Source organism: Natator depressus, chromosome 21, assembly GCF_965152275.1.
Source record: "Natator depressus isolate rNatDep1 chromosome 21, rNatDep2.hap1, whole genome shotgun sequence".
In the NCBI taxonomy this organism is placed as follows: domain Eukaryota; kingdom Metazoa; phylum Chordata; order Testudines; family Cheloniidae; genus Natator; species Natator depressus.
Window position 1 is genome coordinate 16,232,240 of NC_134254.1, and position 18,450 is coordinate 16,250,689.

An 18,450-nucleotide genomic window follows, 5' to 3' on the forward strand; every position below is an offset into this window, starting at 1 on the left:
AAATAACCTGGTTGGCACCTGACCAAAAGGACCAATACGAGGAGAAGATACTTTCAGATCTGTGGGGGAAGGTTTTTGCTTTGTGCTCTTTGTGGTTCTCTCTGGGACAGCGAGGAACCAGGGCAGGGAAAATAGATTTCCTGAAGCCATACCTGAACTAAGCATCTAAGATTACAAATTGTAAGTAATAGGAAGGAAATGCGTTAGATTATCTTTTGTTTTAGCTTGTGAATTTTCCCTAGGCTAAGAGGGAGGTTTATTCCTGTTGGGTTTTTTTTTGTAACTTTAAAGTTTTGCCTAGAGGGGAATCCTCTGTGTTTTGAATCTGATTACCCTGTAAAATTACATTCCATCCTGATTGTACAGAGTTGCTTCTTTTATTTTTTCTTTACAATAAAGTTCAGTTTTTAAGAATCTGATTGGTTTTTAATATCCTAAAAACCCAACGGGCTGTCTGTGCTCACCTTGTTAACCTATTTGGTTGGTATATTATTCTCAAGCCTCCCCAAGAAAGGGGGTGAAGGGGCTTGGGGGGATATTTTGGGGAACAGGAACTCCAAGTTGTTCTTTTCCTGAATCTTTGTCTAACTCACTTGGTGGTGGCAGAAGTACCCATCCAAGGACAAGGAAGGATTTGTGCCTTGGGGAAGTTTTTAACCTAAGCTGGTAGAAATAAGCTTAGGGGGTCTTTCATGCGGGTCCCTACATCTGTACCCCAGAGTTCAGAGTAGGGAGGGAACCCTGACATGGTGGCAGAGCGGTGGGATCATTTTGAACCAGAAGCACAAACCTCAGGATATTAAAAGGACTTTTTTCCCCTTTCTTTTGGCTGCTTGGAAAGCAGGGAGGGGTTTTTTTTAAAGGACATTTTTTTGTTCCCCCAGCCCCCGCTTAGTTCAGCCCCAGCCCCGATCTGCCCAGCTCCCACCCAGTCCCCATCACTCCAGCCTCACCTCTGCTCCTCCTGGGTCTCTTCAGCCCCGTTCCCTCAAAGTGGTGGTGGAGAGTGGGGCGGAGAAGCGCTGTCCCATCCCCGTTGCTCACAGGAGGGGGAGGGAGTGGAGCCCTCTGGGCTGCTGGGCTCTGTGGTCCCTTCCCCCCCAACCCCTCCCGTGAGAGCGGCTTTGGGTTGCTGAGGGGCTGGGGTGGGAGAGGTCTGATTGGCTGCTCTATCCCACGAGGCGGGCAGTTAGGGCAGGCAGCCAGTCAGAGGGCTCAAATTTTCTGACAGGCTGGAGCTTCTGGCCCTGCATCAAAATCTCATCATTTGGCAACCAGGCCCCATGATATTCTGCTGCTGTCATGGGGGATCCTGGGGTGGAAAAGGTTGAGAACCCACTGCTCCGGCTGGTCCCTGGGGAACTAAGAGTTAACCTCAGCTCCGACGCCCTCCTCCCCCAGCACAGGAGCTGGGCTGGCACTGATCTATTTTAGGCTTTTCTCCTGCTGCCCATCACCATAGCACCTGGGCACCCTGCGTGTATAGCAACAGCATTAGTCAAGTCCCTAAAGGAGGGGCCTTTGGAAGGCCGGGTTCCTGGCCGAGGACTGAGCTGAATGCCAGGTGGGAGAGCTGCTCCATTCACTACCCAGTGACGTTGCCGTCTCCTGACAAACGCTGAGCTCTGGGGCAGGCACCCGGCTGACGGTCACAGCGGGTTCTCGCTGCTGGCTCCTCCTGTCAGCCCACCCCCACAAAGCACCCAGCAGTGTTAACAAGCCCGTGACAGCACCACACCTTCCCCAAGAAATTCATGAGACTGAGGGGGGCCCAATGCCTCAAAAATTAAGTCTCAGATACCAAAGCACCCCAAAGAACAACAGCATTTATTAAAGAAGGGAGCTTGGAATAAATCCAGACCAACCTGAGCCCTCGCTGTTTGGTACAAACCCACAGGGCGGGTACCCAATACTGTACCTTATTGCAAATAAGTTAATATAAAGAAATGGTGCCACAGACACTGTATATCCTTCCTCTGCAGTGTGGGGCACGGGTCACTTGCTGGAGGATTCTCTGCTCCTTGAAGTCTTCAAACCACGATTTGAGGACTTCAATAGCTCAGACATAGATGAGAGGATGTTCGCAGGAGTGGGTGGGTGAGATTCTGTGGCCTGCGTTGTGCAGGAGGTCGGACTAGATGATCATAATGGTCCCTTCTGACCTTAGTATCTATGAATCTATGAAAATAAACTCAGTCTGCTACTGTAATTAGTGGGTTAATTTCTCTAGCCTAACACAGAAAGACACCTGGGCAGTTATAAATGCTACTACTCACAGGGTAGTGAGCAATAGGGGACTGCTGCAGGGAACAGGGAGACACAGCAGGGATGTGCTGGCCGCCCTTTCCACAGCCCCCATTGGCCTGGAGCGGCGAACCGCGGCCAGTGGGAGCCGCGATGGGCCGAACCTGCGGACGCGGCAGGTAAACAAACCGGCCCGGCCCTCCAGGGGCTTTCCCTGAGCAAGCGGCGGACCGGCTTTGAGAACCACTGCTCTAGAGCCTAGAAAGGGGCAAGGCACGTACCCCTGTGGGAGAGCTGCAATGGTTTATGGGACTGCAGCAAGACTAATAGCCAATCAAATCCTCCCATTCCCCAATTGCCCAAACACTCTGATCTTGACGGCCCTTGCTGCATTCTCCAGGAATGTGCCATTTGCATGGAGGTAGTGGGGTGCTCGGCAAACCAGCAGCTTCTATGCTGAATCAACAAGAGGACAATTCCCTGGCACTGGCCTGAACCATGACACATAACGCATGACCCTGCAGGTGTCTCTCTATCAGCAACGTACCATGACCCCAGCAGCTGCTTGCATGATCACAAGGCAACTGCTGCTATTCTTATCAGCTGCATGACACCTGTGAAGCAAGGACCCCTTGGCGAATATCCAGCAGCCGAACCAGTCCAGCCCCAAGCCGCACAGGAGGTTGTGGCCCTAAGCCGGCCCTCCTCCTCTGCTGCAGCCCACACAAACCCATAGACAGACAGAGGGGAGTTCTTGTGGGACGAGGCACCCCATAGTCCAAAGAGAAACGCCTCAGAAGGTGACAATGCCAGAATGAATCCAGTTCTTCCAAATGGCAGTGTCCAAATAACATGGTCAGGACGGGTGCACCCGGGGTCCTGCCCCCTTGCTAGCCCCATCCAGGGCAACCAGCTGGCTTCCTGAGTAAGCCCCCGCGCCCAGGCTCACTGCTGCCGCTTCTCACCAGCTGGGCACGGGGCTCTCTTGGCGAGAGCTTGGCAGCAGGCCCCGGCCGGCTCTAGACCTGAGTGATGACCTCCCCATTCTCTGGCACGTAGACCTGCACAGGAGCTCCCTCGGGGGACTGCTTCAGGACATGGATCTGACACACCTGCATGGGCATGAAGGAAAAAGCCTTTCAGGGCAGCCACCCCAGCCAGCAAAGCAAGCGTGTGACTCAACAGCCAGCCCGTCCCAGCCGCTCACAACCCCTGGGGGTTTGGCACTATTCCCCACCGCACACAGGGAGCAGAGGCCCGTGGGAGGAAGGGACTGGCCCAAAGTCACACAGGGAGCCTGTGCAGCGCCAGGCGCTCAGCCCCAGTCTGCTGGGGGTGCCCAGGCCCCTGCCCCCAGCACAGAGCACCCTGCTTTGACAAGGCCAGCTGCTGCAGGCCTGGCCTTTGGTGTGTGGGTGGAGAGGGGCTGGGTGTGCATGGAGTTACCCCAGGGATTCCTTGGCCCTCTTGCTAAGCTCACGGGTGACGTGACCCCTCATGCTGCCCACCCTGCGGTGCTCGCAGGACGATGTGGTGTGCAGGGCCGTGCTCCCCCAGGCGGCACTCCCAGGGGCGAGGACAGCTGCCGGGCTGCGTGTCATTGCGGAGAGCAGCTCTCTGGTTCCTGGCGGGGGTGGTGATGGGAGGAATCCAGGCACAAGCCCCAGCCTGCCTGGCGTGGGCCACTGCCCTCTGCTGCAGGCAGGGAGCTGCCCGGGCAGGAGAATGGACGTGGCTCGGGGAAGGGCCTGCTGGACAAGTGTTGCCGGTTCCACAGCGCAACGGGCTAAACCTGGGCTCTGGAGCCCCTTCCTGCACTGAGTGTGCTCGCCAAGGGCCTGGGCTTCCCAGAACGCACTGCCAGGGCAGTGTGCCCTGCTCTGCCCGGGGAACCCCTCTGCAACGCCTCTCTGCAGCTGCCCGTGGGAGTAACTTGGGCCAGGCTGTGCGTGGCTCTTGGGAGCTGGATGTGACCAGCAACACATTCAGCTGGCCATGGGAAAACAGCAACACTCAGATGCCCCCAGCTGGGCGAGATTTGAACTTGGAGGCTTTCCAGCGCATCGCCAGCCCCGGGGCCGGCCCGCACGGACCTGGGGGAAACGTGCCGGGAAGGGCTGGTCCCGCTTGCTGCTGGGGGTCGTGTGGCACGGGGAGGGGGCGGGTTCAAACATTAATAAACTCAATTCCCCCCCAAACGGGCAGGCTAAGACTAGTCCAATAATATGACATTAACCTTAGAGAGCGGGGAGGGCAGGGCCGCAGCTGGTGTCAATCAGCCGGAGCTCCAGTGGAGTCGGCAGGGCCAGCGCCCCAGCTGGTATCAATCTGCATCGTCCCAGTCGGTGACGCTGATTTACACCAGGGAGGGCCTGGCCCGCGGGCTGTGGTGCTGCCATTCCACATGCCACCTGTTACCCACACTGGGCTGAGCGTGGCCGTTCTGTGAGGAGCGTTTTACTCCCTGGCTGATCCCTTTGCAGAAGCCCAGCGGGAGGGAGCTGCTGATGGACGGTGCTGGGCCCCTGGCGTGGGCCTGCCCAGAGCAGCAGTGACCAAACGCTGTCGAAAGCCGAGAGCTGCTGGGGGCCCAAATGCTGGGTTTTGAGGGTGTCCAAGCTGGTACGAGCTGCCCTCGCTGAGAAGGGATCACTGGGGATTCCCACAGAACGGGCCCTCCCAGCGAAGCCCTCACTCCCGACCCGCAGCCCCTGCAATCCCAGCCCTGGGCTCCCCTCACACACAGCTCAGCTGGTGCCCCTCACTCCCAACCCACAGCCCCTGCAATCCCAGCCCTGGACTCCCCCCACACACAGCTCAGCTGGTGCCCCTCACTCCCAACCCGCAACCCCCTGTCATCCCAGCCCTGGACTCCCCCCACACACAGCTCAGCTGGTGCCCCTCACTCTCAACCCACAGCCCCTGCAATCCCAGCCCTGGACTCCCCCCACACACAGCTCAGCTGGTGCCCCTCACTCCCAACCCGCAACCCCCTGTCATCCCAGCCCTGGACTCCCCCCACACACAGCTCAGCTGGTGCCCCTCACTCTCAACCCACAGCCCCTGCAATCCCAGCCCTGGGCTCCCCTCACACCCTGCTCTGCTGATGGGATTTGTGTGAACTGGGGAATGATCCATGCTAGGACAGTGCATGACCCAAGACATGACTGAACCTAGGCCTGCAAAGGAGAAAGGCTGGCACATTCCTTTGCCAGCTCGCCCTTACTTGCTGGGCACTGAGAGGTGAGGCTCAGTAAGGGGCCCCCAGCTTCTCCGAGTGCCCCAGGCCGTAGAGAGTCAATGGTCCCCTTCCCCAAGCACTTTCCCAGTACAGCAGCACCTCCTGCCCTGGCTGTCGCTACCCACCCCGTGCCATGTGCCGGCCCTACCTGAGGCTGCTGCCCGGCGGAGCGGGAGGCGTACAGCTCCCTGCCCGGCGTGTTGCGCACGCGGAAGGCCCCCTGCCTGTCCAGCGAGTGGGGCCGCAAGGTCCGCAGCTTGGTGCGCTCATGCCACGACTTCAGCTCCTCCGACACGGCCGCCTTGGCGAGGGCCCTGCCGCTGCCCGGGGTGTAGTCCTTGAGGGACGGGGTGCGCAGGAGCCTGCTGGGGGCCGGGGCCAGCCCCTGGCAGCGCAGCTGCACCACGCCCTGCTCACAGGGGAACGGAGCTGGGCTGCCAGCCCGCAGCAAGGGGTAGCCCCGGCAGAACTCCCGCCCAGCCACATGCTCCACAGCTGGGAAGTAACCGGGAGGCAGCAGCCGCGTGTGGGGGCTCTGGTAATAGTACGCTGCCTCGGGCCCCACGGAGCGCGGGCCCCCGAACTCCGGCGAGGGCGGCTCCGCGGATGGCGGGGGCATCGGCCTCAGGAAGGCGTCAGGGCTGCCGCTGCCAGCCGACGGGGCGCACGGGATGCTGGAGACGTCCGAGCTGCTGTCCTCGGAACCGGAGTGGTAGACGGAGCGGGAGGCCCAGCCCGGTTTGGATGAAGGGAAGCAGTAGTCGGAGACGGGGACGGGGACGGTGACGGTGTAGTAGGTGGGGCGCCGCCTTGGCAACATGCTCCTCCCCCGGGGCTCCGCTCGGTCCCGGGACACATCCAGCCTGCGGGCAGAGGGAAGCTATTTAGGGGTATTCTAGCACCAGGGGCGAGTGAAGGAAGCTGAGAGAAGCGGTCTCAGAAATCCAAAGCACCGTGTACACACAGGGAATGTGTACCAGCTGGAATAGCTCAGTTGGGAGAGCGTTAGACTGAAGATCTAAAGGTCCCTGGTTTGATCCTGGGTTTGGCAGATGTTTCCCTTGGTCAGAGGAGGTTAGTTTTGGCGGGGGGAGGGATAGCTCAGTGGTTCGAGCATTGGCCTGCTAAACCCAGGGTTGTGAGTTCAATCCTTGAAGGGGCCATTTGGGGCAAAATTTGGGGATTGGTCCTGCTTTGAGCAGGGGGTTGGACTAGATACCTCCTGAGGTCCCTTCCAACCCTGAGATTCTATGATTCTAACGTACAGACACACCAGCCCTCCCCACAGACCTCAATGGAGAATACCCCCGAAATCCTTCCAGATGCCCTTAACCCTGCCCACCCCCTGAGCTCTGCCTCCCTTCTTAACCCTGCCCACCACCTTAATCCTGCCCACTTCTTAGCTCCACCCACCACCTTAGCTCTGCCCACGCCTTAGTTCCAGCCACCCCCTTAGCTGACCCCCCCCTTCCACCTCCATACCCCAACTAACCGACACTAAACAAGGACATTAATAACATCAAAACAAATCAACCCCCCTCCCCCACAGCAGAATTTTGACCTTGAGAAGGGAGCAGAGCCAGAGGCTCCATGGAGTCCACTAGAGACATGGCTCTTGCTAGTGATTTTATGTGGCAGGCGCCCAGACACAACAGTGATGAGTGTCAGGGTCAATGCTAAGGTAGCCAGCTGGAGTTGATTCTGCTAGAGCGAGGGCAGCTCAGGGTGGACTCGCTAATTGGGTTCCACATCCCTGCTTTGCACTCGGGGGAAGACAGATCAGTAGCACCAAAATCAGAAGCTCTCCTGAGCAGAAACTCTGGGGCTAGGCCCAAGGTCCCTCCCTTGCTGCTCCCATCTCCTCTCATTTGTCTCCCTTCTGGGGGTCCCGTCTCACACCCACATTCTGTATTTATCCCACACTCCTTATCATTTCCTACCAGCACTGCCTGGAGGCCTCAACCACTATCACCTGTGCTGCACAGAGACAGCCCCCACCCCAAAGAGCTCACAGACCAAACAGAGAATGGGTGGGAGGGGAAACTGAGGCATGAGGCTAGGAAGTGACTTGCCTCAGGTCACTCAGCAGGGCAGTGACAGAGGTAGGACTAGAAGCCTGTTCTCCCCGTTCAGTGTCAGAGCTGCTAGGCCACACAGCCTCTCTTCCTCTCCTGCCCCATCTGAGCCCAGTGCCACCCAGCTGGCTGAGAGAGCCCGTTGCTGGGCAGTACCTCATGGACTGAGATTGCCCTCGCCTCGCCTGCATCTCTGGGGTCGGGGGCCCACTGGAACCAGCCTGCCTCCACAAGGCCAAGGTCCGGATGGGGACAAAGTGGTAGGGGGGCGTCTCAGGTGTCCTCTGAGCGGCTGGGCTGCGGGCAGGCGCTGGCACGGGTGTCCCGGATGGGCGGCTGGGGAGAAACACAGTGAACAGAAACCAGTGCAGGAGAGCTGTAATCCCTCCCCTCCAATGCAACATCTGCACGGCTCCTTCTGTGGGAGCAGAGTGGCCCAGGGCCCTGGGGAGACGGGGACAGTGCCCAAACCTCTGCATTGATGCCCTGCCCTTCAGCAACTCTGCCCCGCTGCAGGGACCCACAGAGCATCGGCGTGTAGCTCCCGCAAGAGATGCAGGGTCCCGGTTCCCTCCTGCGGCCGGCGAACCACCCAGGGCATCACGTTCCAGAGGGGAGGGAAGGGAGAGCGGGGCAGAAGGGTGAGGAAAAGCGGATGGAAAAGATGATCCCCCGCTCAGTGTCCCAGGGAGTTTCGAGCAATGGAAGCTGGGGAGGGCGTGACCTCCCGAGGAGCGGGAGAGACAAAGACACACGTTAGCCTGTCCAGAGCCCCAGGCAATGGCACAGAACCCAGCCGCTTAGGCCAGGACGTGAAGAGCATCAGGCCCAGCGGACACCTGGCCAGGACACTGGGTTCACTCGTCAGGCAGGGGCCCTGGATTTGCAATGGCTGCAGGTCTCCGCGCTCTGGCTTCCAGTCTCAGCTGTAGCGCCCCAGTGCGAGGTTGGGTCTCTGCCAGCTTAGAGGGAAGAGGCCACCAACAGCCCACCAGCACTTCCCCTGTGGTTCTCCTGCCTTACAAGCCAAGTTGTTTCTATGCCCCTTGTGGTTACAGCATCTCTCCATGGCTATTCCCCCAGACCCCTGATCCGCAGGGCTCCCCAGAGCAGAGATGGGGCGATAGGTGCTGCCCATGCTCTGTACCTTGGCAGGCTGCAGGGCTCAGCCACCTGCTTCTTGGGCTTCTCATAGAGCCTATCGAGGCTGGTCTCCTTCCAGGGGCTGTTCTGGATGGGCGAGCGCTCCAGCTCTAGGACTTCGCCCTGCGTGGGTGGCAGCCCCTCACGCTGCTGGAGTGGGGCAGAGCGGGCGGGCAGGGCCGGGGAGCTGTGCGGTGTGCCGGGCTGGACTGGCACCATGAGCTGCTGGGCAGCATGATGATTCGGAGGCTGGGTTTCTTCTGAAAGAGAACGAGGGGGGTGAAAGCAGTGCAGGAATCACGGTGTCTGCCCATCACCTTCCCTCCGCCTCCAGGCTCAGATCCCCACACAGCCCAGAGCCCATCCCCCAGCAGCCCTGCCTGGCTCACCCCACATCAAATGCTTGTCTCTGGGGGAACGGAGCAGATGGGCTCATACCCCTTTCCCAACGTGGCGGGGTGCAGACACTGCCCTGCCCGCATGCCCTGCCCACAGGAAGGGAAAATCCAAACCCTGCTCATGCCTTACCCTCCTCCAGCAGGACGGCATCGGAGAGGGAGCTGTCATCCGAGGAGCTCAGCTCTAGGGAAGCAATGGGGAAAGAGGCAGAGGTGAGGAAGGGCAGCGACGCTCACTGGGCTCGGCCAGGGGCCGTAACACAGATCCCACTGACTCTCCATGGGGCCTCAGTCAGCGGGGATTGTTGGGATTCCAGCAGCACGTAGACGCACTGGCCGTGCTGTGCGAGCGCTGCACAAACCCCTAACACAGCTACATGAGCGGGGCTGGGTCTCCCGCTGCTTTGCCTCGGCTCCAGGAGCTGGGGTTAACTATACACAGCAAGAGTGAAAGTGTCTGTCGTCCCACGAGCTCCAACCTCTCCGGGGCCACCTCACCCACCACTGCAATGCAGCTGCCTCTGTGGTGGAACCTGTGGGGTTTGCACCATCAAAGGAATGTGGGACCATCCCAGGCAGGATCAAGCTGGTGGAGGCAGGGAGCACTTTGGTGCCTGAAGGGTTAACTGGCACCATGCAGGAGGCATGTCCCTACAGGCTTCCCACCCGCTCCTCTCTGCTGAGCTGGGCCTAGCAGCTGCTCCTGCGGGTTTCAGCTCCCCTCGCCCATCCCCAGACACGGGGAGCCCTCCAGAGGGCACCGGCACATGAGCACTGCAGGTGTGATGGCACCCCCATCGCTGCCCTGGTCTCACTAGCTGCGCCCCGGCCACGCCTCTCTGGAAGGGAGATGCCAGCGGGGGGGCGAGGGGGGGAAGCAGGGTACCAGAGGGGAGGGCACACAGCGTAGACCCCAGAGCTCAGCCCAGGCCACGCAGCAGCGAGAGTCCCCTGGCCCGTGCAGAGAAGTCGAGTGCGCTGCCTCTTGCCCCCACTCCGCCACAGCCCCCAGCCCGCCTGCTGGCTCAGAAAGCAGCCCCACGCCCAGACACACGCTCAGTCCCTTTTGGGGAGACCGAGAGCCTCTTCACTCTCCTTTCCCTGCCCTGCACTCTGCCTGCATCACCTCAGGGGCTGGGTGGGGAGAGGACCATGGTGCCTGGGAAGTCCCCTCATCTTTGTGCCTCTGGTCTGTCGGGTGAGCCCTGGGTGGAGACGATGAGCCAGCCGATGTCAGATGTGGCTCAGAGGCTCCCCTTCACCTGCACCACAGGCCAAGTTCCACCAGCCCGCCCAAATTCCTGAGCTTTCAACGGGACAATCCTAACTGCCTGTTCTACACGGATGCTTTCAGCTGTTCAACAGCCCCTGGGCTCCACTTCAGAGTAGGCTGCATTTCGACAAGGATTGGAATTGCCCTGGATATCCCCTACCTGCCTCAGGGCTGTTGGGATGCTTTCATTAATTAATGTCTGAAAAGAGCTTTGAGGGCCTCAGCTGAAAGGCCCTGTAAAAAGGCAAAATACTATTCTGAATTCTTCCGCTCTCCTTCGCGCTGCTCACAGCCAGAGGTGGAGGCAACATGATGTCTCAGCCCTCCAAAACTGTCAGGAGTTTGAAAATGTTCCCATTTTGAATTGGGACAAAAAGTCAAACTCTTGAAAATATGAGTTAACCAAAAACTGCAACAGTTTTGGTTCGAGTGACTGAAAACATTCTGTTTTCATTTTAATCATTTTGAAACATTTCATTTCAGTTTCCACTTGTTTCTCTTTTTAAAATCTTTGTTTTGTCTAATGAGCTTCAATTTTGAAACCAAAAGTCTTTTGGAATTGGAAAACTGGAATTTTTCATTTTGAAAATATCACAACAAACCACTTCAACAATTTTGAAACATTCCCCCCCCCGTGCACACGTTTTTCTGATTCAGGAGATTCGCTGACTCCAAATGGACTCCACGAACGGCTTCGCTTGGCACAAATCAGCATTTCTGGATGAACACATGATCTATGGAAACACCTCCTGCCCTGCCTGCCACAGCCCTGAGGTGGGGGAGTGCAGCGGGAGCTCTGGGGTGGGGACAGACAGAAGCATGCAGGAGAGACAGCAGCAGTTTTAGAAACGGAGTCCAGGAAGGCAAGTGAAGCCAGACTGGGGCGGGCAGTTCAGGGTGCTGCCGGGGATGACCACTCGGGCAAGTTGGTGGGCCTGATTTTTCTCCCACTTGCACTGGTGTCACTCAGGAGTAACTGGTCTGACTCCCCTCTTTCAGGCACCGCAGGAGGAAAGCAAAGCTCGGTGCTTTTAGCTGGAAGAGGAGACCTCTGGAACAGGCTGCTGCAGGAGCCCTGGGAAAGCTCCATAACCGCCAGCTATTCGTTGGGGAGCTGAGACAAATGTAGCTTCATCTTCTGGTCAAGGGTTTAACTTCATCAGCAGAGGAGCCGGGGAGAGCTCACCCCCACGCACGTACCTCCAAGGGGCAGCCGAGCTCAGGGGCCCTGCCCTCTCCTTCCTCAGCAACAGCCATTACCGAACATTTGCAGAGCCGGGAGACTGGCCCTGGCGGACCAGTGAGACCCTCTTTGGAGCTCTTTGGGGCTACAGGAGACCCTGCCGGAGTGTGAAGTTATAGCAATAACCCAGCGGCCAGCCAGTCTCGGTGATCGGGGCAGTGCTGGCGTTCCCTGTACAGCTCTACCAAGGAGTCATGGATGTTACCACCTACCCCCCGGCCGACACGTCCCGTGGCACGGTTAACATGCCAACCGTTCGGGCAGGACAAACCCTCACACGGGCTGAGCCACGCAGTGCCAGCCCCAGTCACGCCAAGGCTACAAACAAGGCCCTTTGCTCCTTGGAGCCAGGCAAGCCAGAGGCAGCTGATCTCTGGGAGAGCAGTGGGGCTGTGCCAGGGGCTCCCACTGGATCACGCCCGCTCTCTCTCGCACTAGGCAGGCCTTGATGGAGCAGTAGGCCAAGATCTGGCCTGCACATGCAGCTCACCCCCGAGGGCCATGGGGCTGGGCCTGGGCTCCTGCGCGGCCCTCAAACGGCACTCATTGAGGGCATTCTCCAGCTCCTTCAGCTTCTTCTCCTCCTTCAGCACCATGTTCTTCCGCCGCTTCTTGATGTGCTTGCTGATGTTCTCTTCCCGGTAGAGATGATGCGTGGCTGCGGCAATCTGCAGCTGCAAGGCCAGGTCTCTCTCCAGCGTGCTCAGCGGGTCCTGGATGGGAGGAGGACACAAGCCATGGAACAGCGCTTGGGGCTAGGGGGAACCACGTCCAGCTAGGCCTTCGCTCAGGGGAAACCTGAGGCTTCCATAGGCGCTGACTTCTGTTTGTGCCAGTGCGTGCTCGACCCCCCTCTGCCCCGGCCCCGCCCCGACTCCACCCCTGCCCCACTGGACAGATCAGGAAACACCCTGGCCCCAGGGAAGTCCAGATCCCGGGCTCGCCCCAAGGCAGCCATACGGAGTCTGAGCTGGTTCCCCGCCCTGTGCTCTCCCCCGCGTGGGCCCGCAGGGCTGGGAGCGCTGCACACGAGGCAGGCTCAGCCCCAGCTAGCGGGGAGTCCCAGGAACGATTCAGGCTCTGGAGAGAGCCCCGCCTGCCCCCCGGTGCGGGAATCGCTGCGCACTGGGCTCCCGGCTCCGGCTGTGTCTCCTGAGGCGCTAAGGCAGAGGCTGAACAGGCTGGTCCCCAAGACTGGAGTCAAGGGAGAGGAAACATGCTCCCACCTCTCCCTCCCGCCAGAGGGAGCAGTCGTCCCCCCCCTCATCCCCCTCATCCTCAGCACCACTCTGGACGCTGGGTCATTATCTTGGGGCGTGGGCTGGCAGAGGAGGCTGAGGCAGAGGTCACCAGGAGGTGGAGAGTTTGGCATGTTAACGAACTCTTGCAAATCAAGCATCAATGGACTCTGCCCATTTGATGGAGCCACGCCCTTTCCCCTCCCCCACCCTGCTAGCTTGAGCGTCAAAGCCTCAGCACCTTTGGGCTTCCTCACAAGAGCTGGGACAGCTCCAGCTTGCTGTGCACCACCCCTCAGTGCTGGGCTCTCCTCCCTTGGAGACGGCCAGGGACAGACAGAGCCGGCTGGGACAGGCATCCGGGTCGTTTTCAGTACCGATGGGGTGGGGCAGCCTGGAGACTCCGTTGATCTACCGGGCGGGTACAGCAAGGGAAGCATCCGTCCCTTCACCGCTGCCTCCCCCTGACCTGGAAGGGCCTCCTCACTCTTTGGCCTCCGCACTGAGAAAGCCCACAAGGGGCCGGAGCAGTTCCTGTGCTGTGGACCGACCGAGCCAGAGCCCACCAGACCGGGCCTGTGGGGGTGCTGGGGACTGTGGAACTGTTCTGAGACCCTCCAAACTCATTTCACACGAGCCACCATGCAGTGGTGGCGGTGACCCATCCGTGCCCTGCCTAACGCCAGGGAGAGATCCCCGGGCTTCAGCAGGCTCCTTACCACTCCTCGTGAGATGATTGTCTTCTCGTCCAGTTTGAATGCGGTGCCAATCCTCCGCCGCACCATGGGGGGCCTGTCCCCCTGCTTCAGGGGGTACTCCTGCGGCAGTATGCCCGTGAGCTCCTGGGGAGGGCAGGGACAGACATCAGCCTCCAGGGCAGCACAGGGCACCACCAGGGGAAGAAGGGATCACACATGGCATGTCTTTTCCACCAGAGATGGGTGAGGAGCCGGGGCGCACTGGGGAGCGTGTCCTGCGTAGGAGTGTGCTCCCACCCTACACGCACGTGGCCCTGGGGGGGCAGGCCCCAGAGGAGCGGGCACACCAGCCAACGCGCACGTGGCCCTAGCACATTGTTACCTTTGCACTAACTGACTGGCACTGCCATGTATTCCCCGTCCTCCCGGGATAGCCCAGACACCAGAGCAGCTATGGGCCCAAACTAACCCCTCAGTGCCAGGGCTAAGGTTTGCCCCAGCCATCCGGCCTGGCCGTGGCAGCCTGCGATCAAGGCCAGGGGGTTGCCAGCCCTCCAGGACTGGCCTGTAGTCTCCAGGAATTAATATTAATCTTTAATTAAAGATACTGTCTTGTGATGAAACCTCCAGGAATAAGTCCCACCAAAACTGGCCGCCCTAGGTAGAAGCTGTGACTTTGGGCTAGCTGGTGGAGCCCCCTCCGTCACACGCAGGGATCCCCAAGTTCCTGGAAAGCCACCAGGTTCCTCTCCAAACGAGAGGTGGCTGAACAATCTCCGTCCAGCCAACCCGCCGCCAGGCCCAGCCCACGAGATCCAGGGCTCCTTACTGCCTCGCGCAGACACAGCTTCCTCAGCTCCACCAGACAGGCCTCCAGCCGCACCGCCAGCTCCTGCTGCTGCTTGCGCACCGCCTGGGTCAGGTCCTTCAGCAGAGACACGGGGCTGTCCTGGCCTGTGGGGGATGAGAGCAGGAGTCGCGATTCAGCAGCCAGAGGGGAGACGCAGGGCCAGCCCTGAGCACAGACTGGGGCCACTTGGGGCCTTGGATTCTAAGGTGCCTGGGGCTTGGGCACCATATCTTGTGCCATCTCTGCAGCTCACCCCGAGCTGGTTTCTCCCCCAGCCAGCTGGGGCACCTTCATTCATACAAGTCACCTTGGCTGGGGACACTGCCCCTTTCCAGGATGAGAGTGGCAGCCTCCACGCCATGCGCAGGGCTGGGCACCAGGAAATCGATGGCTCTACTCCAGTCACTGACAGTGACTCCCCCCCGTGGCCTCGGACAAGTCACTGCCCCTCTCTGTGCCTCAGTTTCTCCCTCTGAATAACAACACAAACCAATCTGCTGTTGGAGCCGTTGTGAAGATTTAACTAAACAAGTGGATTCACTGTGTGTTGTTATGCTGCTCTCTACAGCTTGCTCAAGGGCATCCCAGGATGCTAGTCCCTGTGCTGAAAAAGAGCCCAGAGACGGCACTGCCCCACAGAGCTCCCCACCAGTCCAGACGGATCGAGCGTCCTCCAATTCTGCTCACTTCGCGTGAGCAGCTGGGAGGTGTTGGCTGATCCAGCTGCCGAGCCCACCAGCGTCACTGATCTGACTGAGGATTTACTCGGGGGTCTGGAATTTCCCATCTAAATGTGTTTTTTTGATGCAAGATGCACTAACTGTCAAATCAAAATTTTCGGCAGGAAAAATTTCAATTTTGCCAAAATGTGTTGATTTTCTATTGGGAAAATCAAAATGGGAGATTCGGGTCTGGGCTGGGCCAGCCCAGCGACGACGCTCTGGTTTGTCAAACCCAGGTTTCATTCCGAGTCAGTTTTACGTTAATCTGTTCACCAGCACTTGGGCCCCCACCGGCCTCTAGGGACTGGGCTCCTGGCTGGGCTACATCTCCCATCATGCACTGCGGTCACCCTGTAGTTAACCGAGGCAGTGCATCATGGAAGTCATGTGACCACAATCTTTTGACTTTTCAGCCCAATTTGGGATAAAAATTAATTTAGAAATACCGGAATTTTCCATGGGACAGAAATTCCAATTTTCAGCCCGCTCTGATACTTCCCACAATGCGTCTGAGGCTATTTCCCTGCCCCAGCCTGTCAGCCCAGTGCCACTCCTCACCCTCTGTGGGCTGGAGCGGGGGCGCTGCTGGAACCAGGTGACCCTGACAGCTGATGTTTAATGACCCAGACAGAGCTGCCCTTCAGGCCCTCCCTGGAGCGGGAGTGGGGCTGGTACTTAAAAAGGCTGACCTTTAGGGCTATCCCAGAGCAGGAATGGCCCATCTCAGGGTAAGTGGCACTTCAAAGTACAGGCTGGCCTGCAGGCTCCCAGCCCAGCCTGGAATGTTTCTAGCTGGAGCATCAGCAGGCTGCAGCCAGCTCCGGGTCACTGCCATCAGATAAAGCAGGGAGCCCTGACTGCAGGTTTCTGAGTGGAAACACTGCTGGTTTCATCCACAGCGGGGGCTGAGCTGGGTCCTGGGAGCGGAATGCAAATGGAGGGGCAGGAGAGAGCCATGTCTCCCCTTCGCACCAGGACGTTCCTTTTAGCCCAGAATTTCCTACGGCTCAGCACCTGCCCTTGGGGCTCGATTTTGCCGAGAGCTCAGCACGTCTGTAGCACGGGTGCAGTCACCACTCCTGGCCATTTCCGTTCCATGCTGCAGACTTTCCTGAGCTGCCTGGAGCTAAGAAGCTTCCTCTGACACAGCTGGTACCGGCCCCTGCCAGAGCTAAGGTCCTGGACCGGGGGCCTGATCCTGAAGGCAGTGGTCTCATCGGTGAATCCAGCTGTAAATCTTAGCAGTGGTTACCGTGCGCCGCTCACTGACAGCCCAGGGGATTCAAGGTAAGGTCTCAACCTCCATGGAGCTGGGGACATCCTCAACCTCCCCCTGCCCTCCGACCAGCATCTCTAGGTGTGGGGGACACCTTTAGACTGACTTCGGGAACGACTGGGCACATAGGGAGCAGGATTTTCAACTGGAAAATCTGAGGGCGGGGTGGGAGGGGGGATTGTGACAGTATCAGCTGATTATTTTAGCCAAATAAATGCTGAAAACTGGAAGTTCACAGATACATTGATGACTCCACTCACTCCCAGATCTTCAGCCACCCCAGGCTCTCCTCACACAGGCCAATCTGCCGCTGCTCCTCCGTCCTAACACACAGCCCCTCTGCTACCCCAGCCTGGGGCTCCCCACCGGTTCTGCTGGTGCCCCTCACTCCCAACCTGCAGCCCCTGCCAGCCCAGCCCTGGGTCCCCACAGCTCTGCCGGTGCCCCTCACTCCCAACCCACAGCCCCTGCTAGCGCAGCCGTGCCTATGGTTACAGTTACAGGACAGATGTGTGTGATATACAGGCACTTCAGGGCTCACGTGTCCCTGGCAAATGGCCTCCCCCTCCAGACACAGCTCTCAATGCAGGGAAACCTACCTTGAGAAGGGCCCAGGAGGGGAATCCCCAGAAGAGACACTGACCCAGAACAGCTTTTCCCCCCACACCCGCCTTCCTGGGCTCACATTCCAGCCCCAGGCCGACGCAGAGGGCGGCAGCTGGACTTTCCCTGCCATTCACCCACCTGAGTGCAGCATGATCCCGCTGTCCGAGTCGCTGATGTCCTCTTTACTCTCCATGGGCGGTGGTGACCCCGGGGGCAGGAATAGTGAGGGGCAGAGACCCACGCCGGGGCTCCCGGGAGTGGGCGACCCTGAGTGGGAACTGTTTAAATAAAAGACAAAGACTCAGAAGTGCTTCACACACACACACACAGTGTTGTGTAAGGCCATCGCACAGACACACACATGGTTAGCACATAGAAACACACACACAGAGTTGTGTAAGGCCATCACACACACACAAACAACGAGGAGTCTGGTGGCAGTTGTTCTTGTGGATACAGACTAGCACGGCTACCCCTCTGATACTTGGTACACACACACAGAGTTGTGTAAGGCCATCGCGCACACGCGCACATACACACACACACACACACACACAGGGGCATTCGTTCAGCTGGAACGTTCCTTCTCGTGCCTTCTCGCCAAGCTCCCGTCTGAGCTGCCCTGCAAAGGGAGCTGGGCCCACGGTGCAGACTGGCCCTGGGGCGAGGCTCGGGGTTTGCCTCAGGCCCCCCGGGTTCACTTAGAACATTAGCTGCTCCGGAGCTTTGGCCCAAGCTCTCTGATGCTGCACCAGGCTGTATGGGGGGGAGCTGGGGCCGGTAGCTGCTGAGGCCCCTAGAGGGCATCTCAGATGGCACCCCTGGGGACTGGCAGCTCATCCCCTTCCCCAAGCCCTTTCCCTGCCTCTCCGTCCCTCCATCCCCTGGCGCAGGAAAGCCCTGCGGGCAGCTGGAGTGCACTGTTCCTCTGGAGCTGTAGGGGCCACAGGCACTGGCTGCCCCAGTCCCACGGAACAATCCCACTGCGTGGCCCCCAGCCTGCGAGAGTGGAGCCCTGGGGGCCACCTGTCCCACTCACTGCTGCTCACCCTGCAGCTATTCCGCTGGGGGCAGAGCTGGCGTTTGTGCCTGTCTCCCCGCCCCCGCCAGCTGAGTCAGCCTGTTACATGAGAAACTGAAAGTCTCCCAGAGTTCCTGTCTGGAGCTTATCCTGGGACTGGTGGCTCCCTAGGGGAGGGGCGGAGGGAGCCCACCCAGAAAGGAAGCAAATCCCCCCGCCCTGCGTATCTGTATCTCTGTGGGTCCCCAGGGCACGCTGCTGGGGTAGACCCTCTGCACCAGTGCAAAACGCGGCCTTTGCTGGGGTGACGAAAGCAAGCTGGCATAAGCAGCCACCTAACTACACCCCGGGTCCCTGCGCCGATGGAGCAAAAGTGCAGCCACTCTGGGTGGCCCCTGGCCAGCCTCCTGGTGTGCAGCGCT

The 18,450-nt window shown here is 59.2% G+C and overlaps 1 protein-coding gene and 1 non-coding gene across 2 annotated transcripts in view; one reads left to right on the top strand and one right to left on the bottom strand.

The window, feature by feature from the left end:
* The window catches only part of INAVA (innate immunity activator), a 46,845-nt gene that overhangs the window by 11,824 nt on the left and 16,571 nt on the right, over positions 1-18,450 (bottom strand). Inside the window, exons 2-10 of the mRNA XM_074936327.1 lie at positions 17,146-17,285; positions 14,383-14,507; positions 13,575-13,697; positions 12,108-12,330; positions 9,232-9,285; positions 8,708-8,963; positions 7,717-7,896; positions 5,634-6,348; positions 3,210-3,356 (exon numbers count right to left, since the gene is read on the bottom strand). Of these exons, the coding sequence (XP_074792428.1) occupies positions 3,264-3,356; positions 5,634-6,348; positions 7,717-7,896; positions 8,708-8,963; positions 9,232-9,285; positions 12,108-12,330; positions 13,575-13,697; positions 14,383-14,507; positions 17,146-17,200 (1,824 nt within the window). The 5' untranslated portion in view covers positions 17,201-17,285 and the 3' untranslated portion in view covers positions 3,210-3,263. The remainder of the gene's footprint in view (positions 1-3,209; positions 3,357-5,633; positions 6,349-7,716; positions 7,897-8,707; positions 8,964-9,231; positions 9,286-12,107; positions 12,331-13,574; positions 13,698-14,382; positions 14,508-17,145; positions 17,286-18,450) is intronic.
* Positions 6,465-6,536, top strand: TRNAF-GAA (transfer RNA phenylalanine (anticodon GAA)). Its single transcript has one exon. It is a non-coding gene; the product is annotated as a tRNA-Phe (tRNA).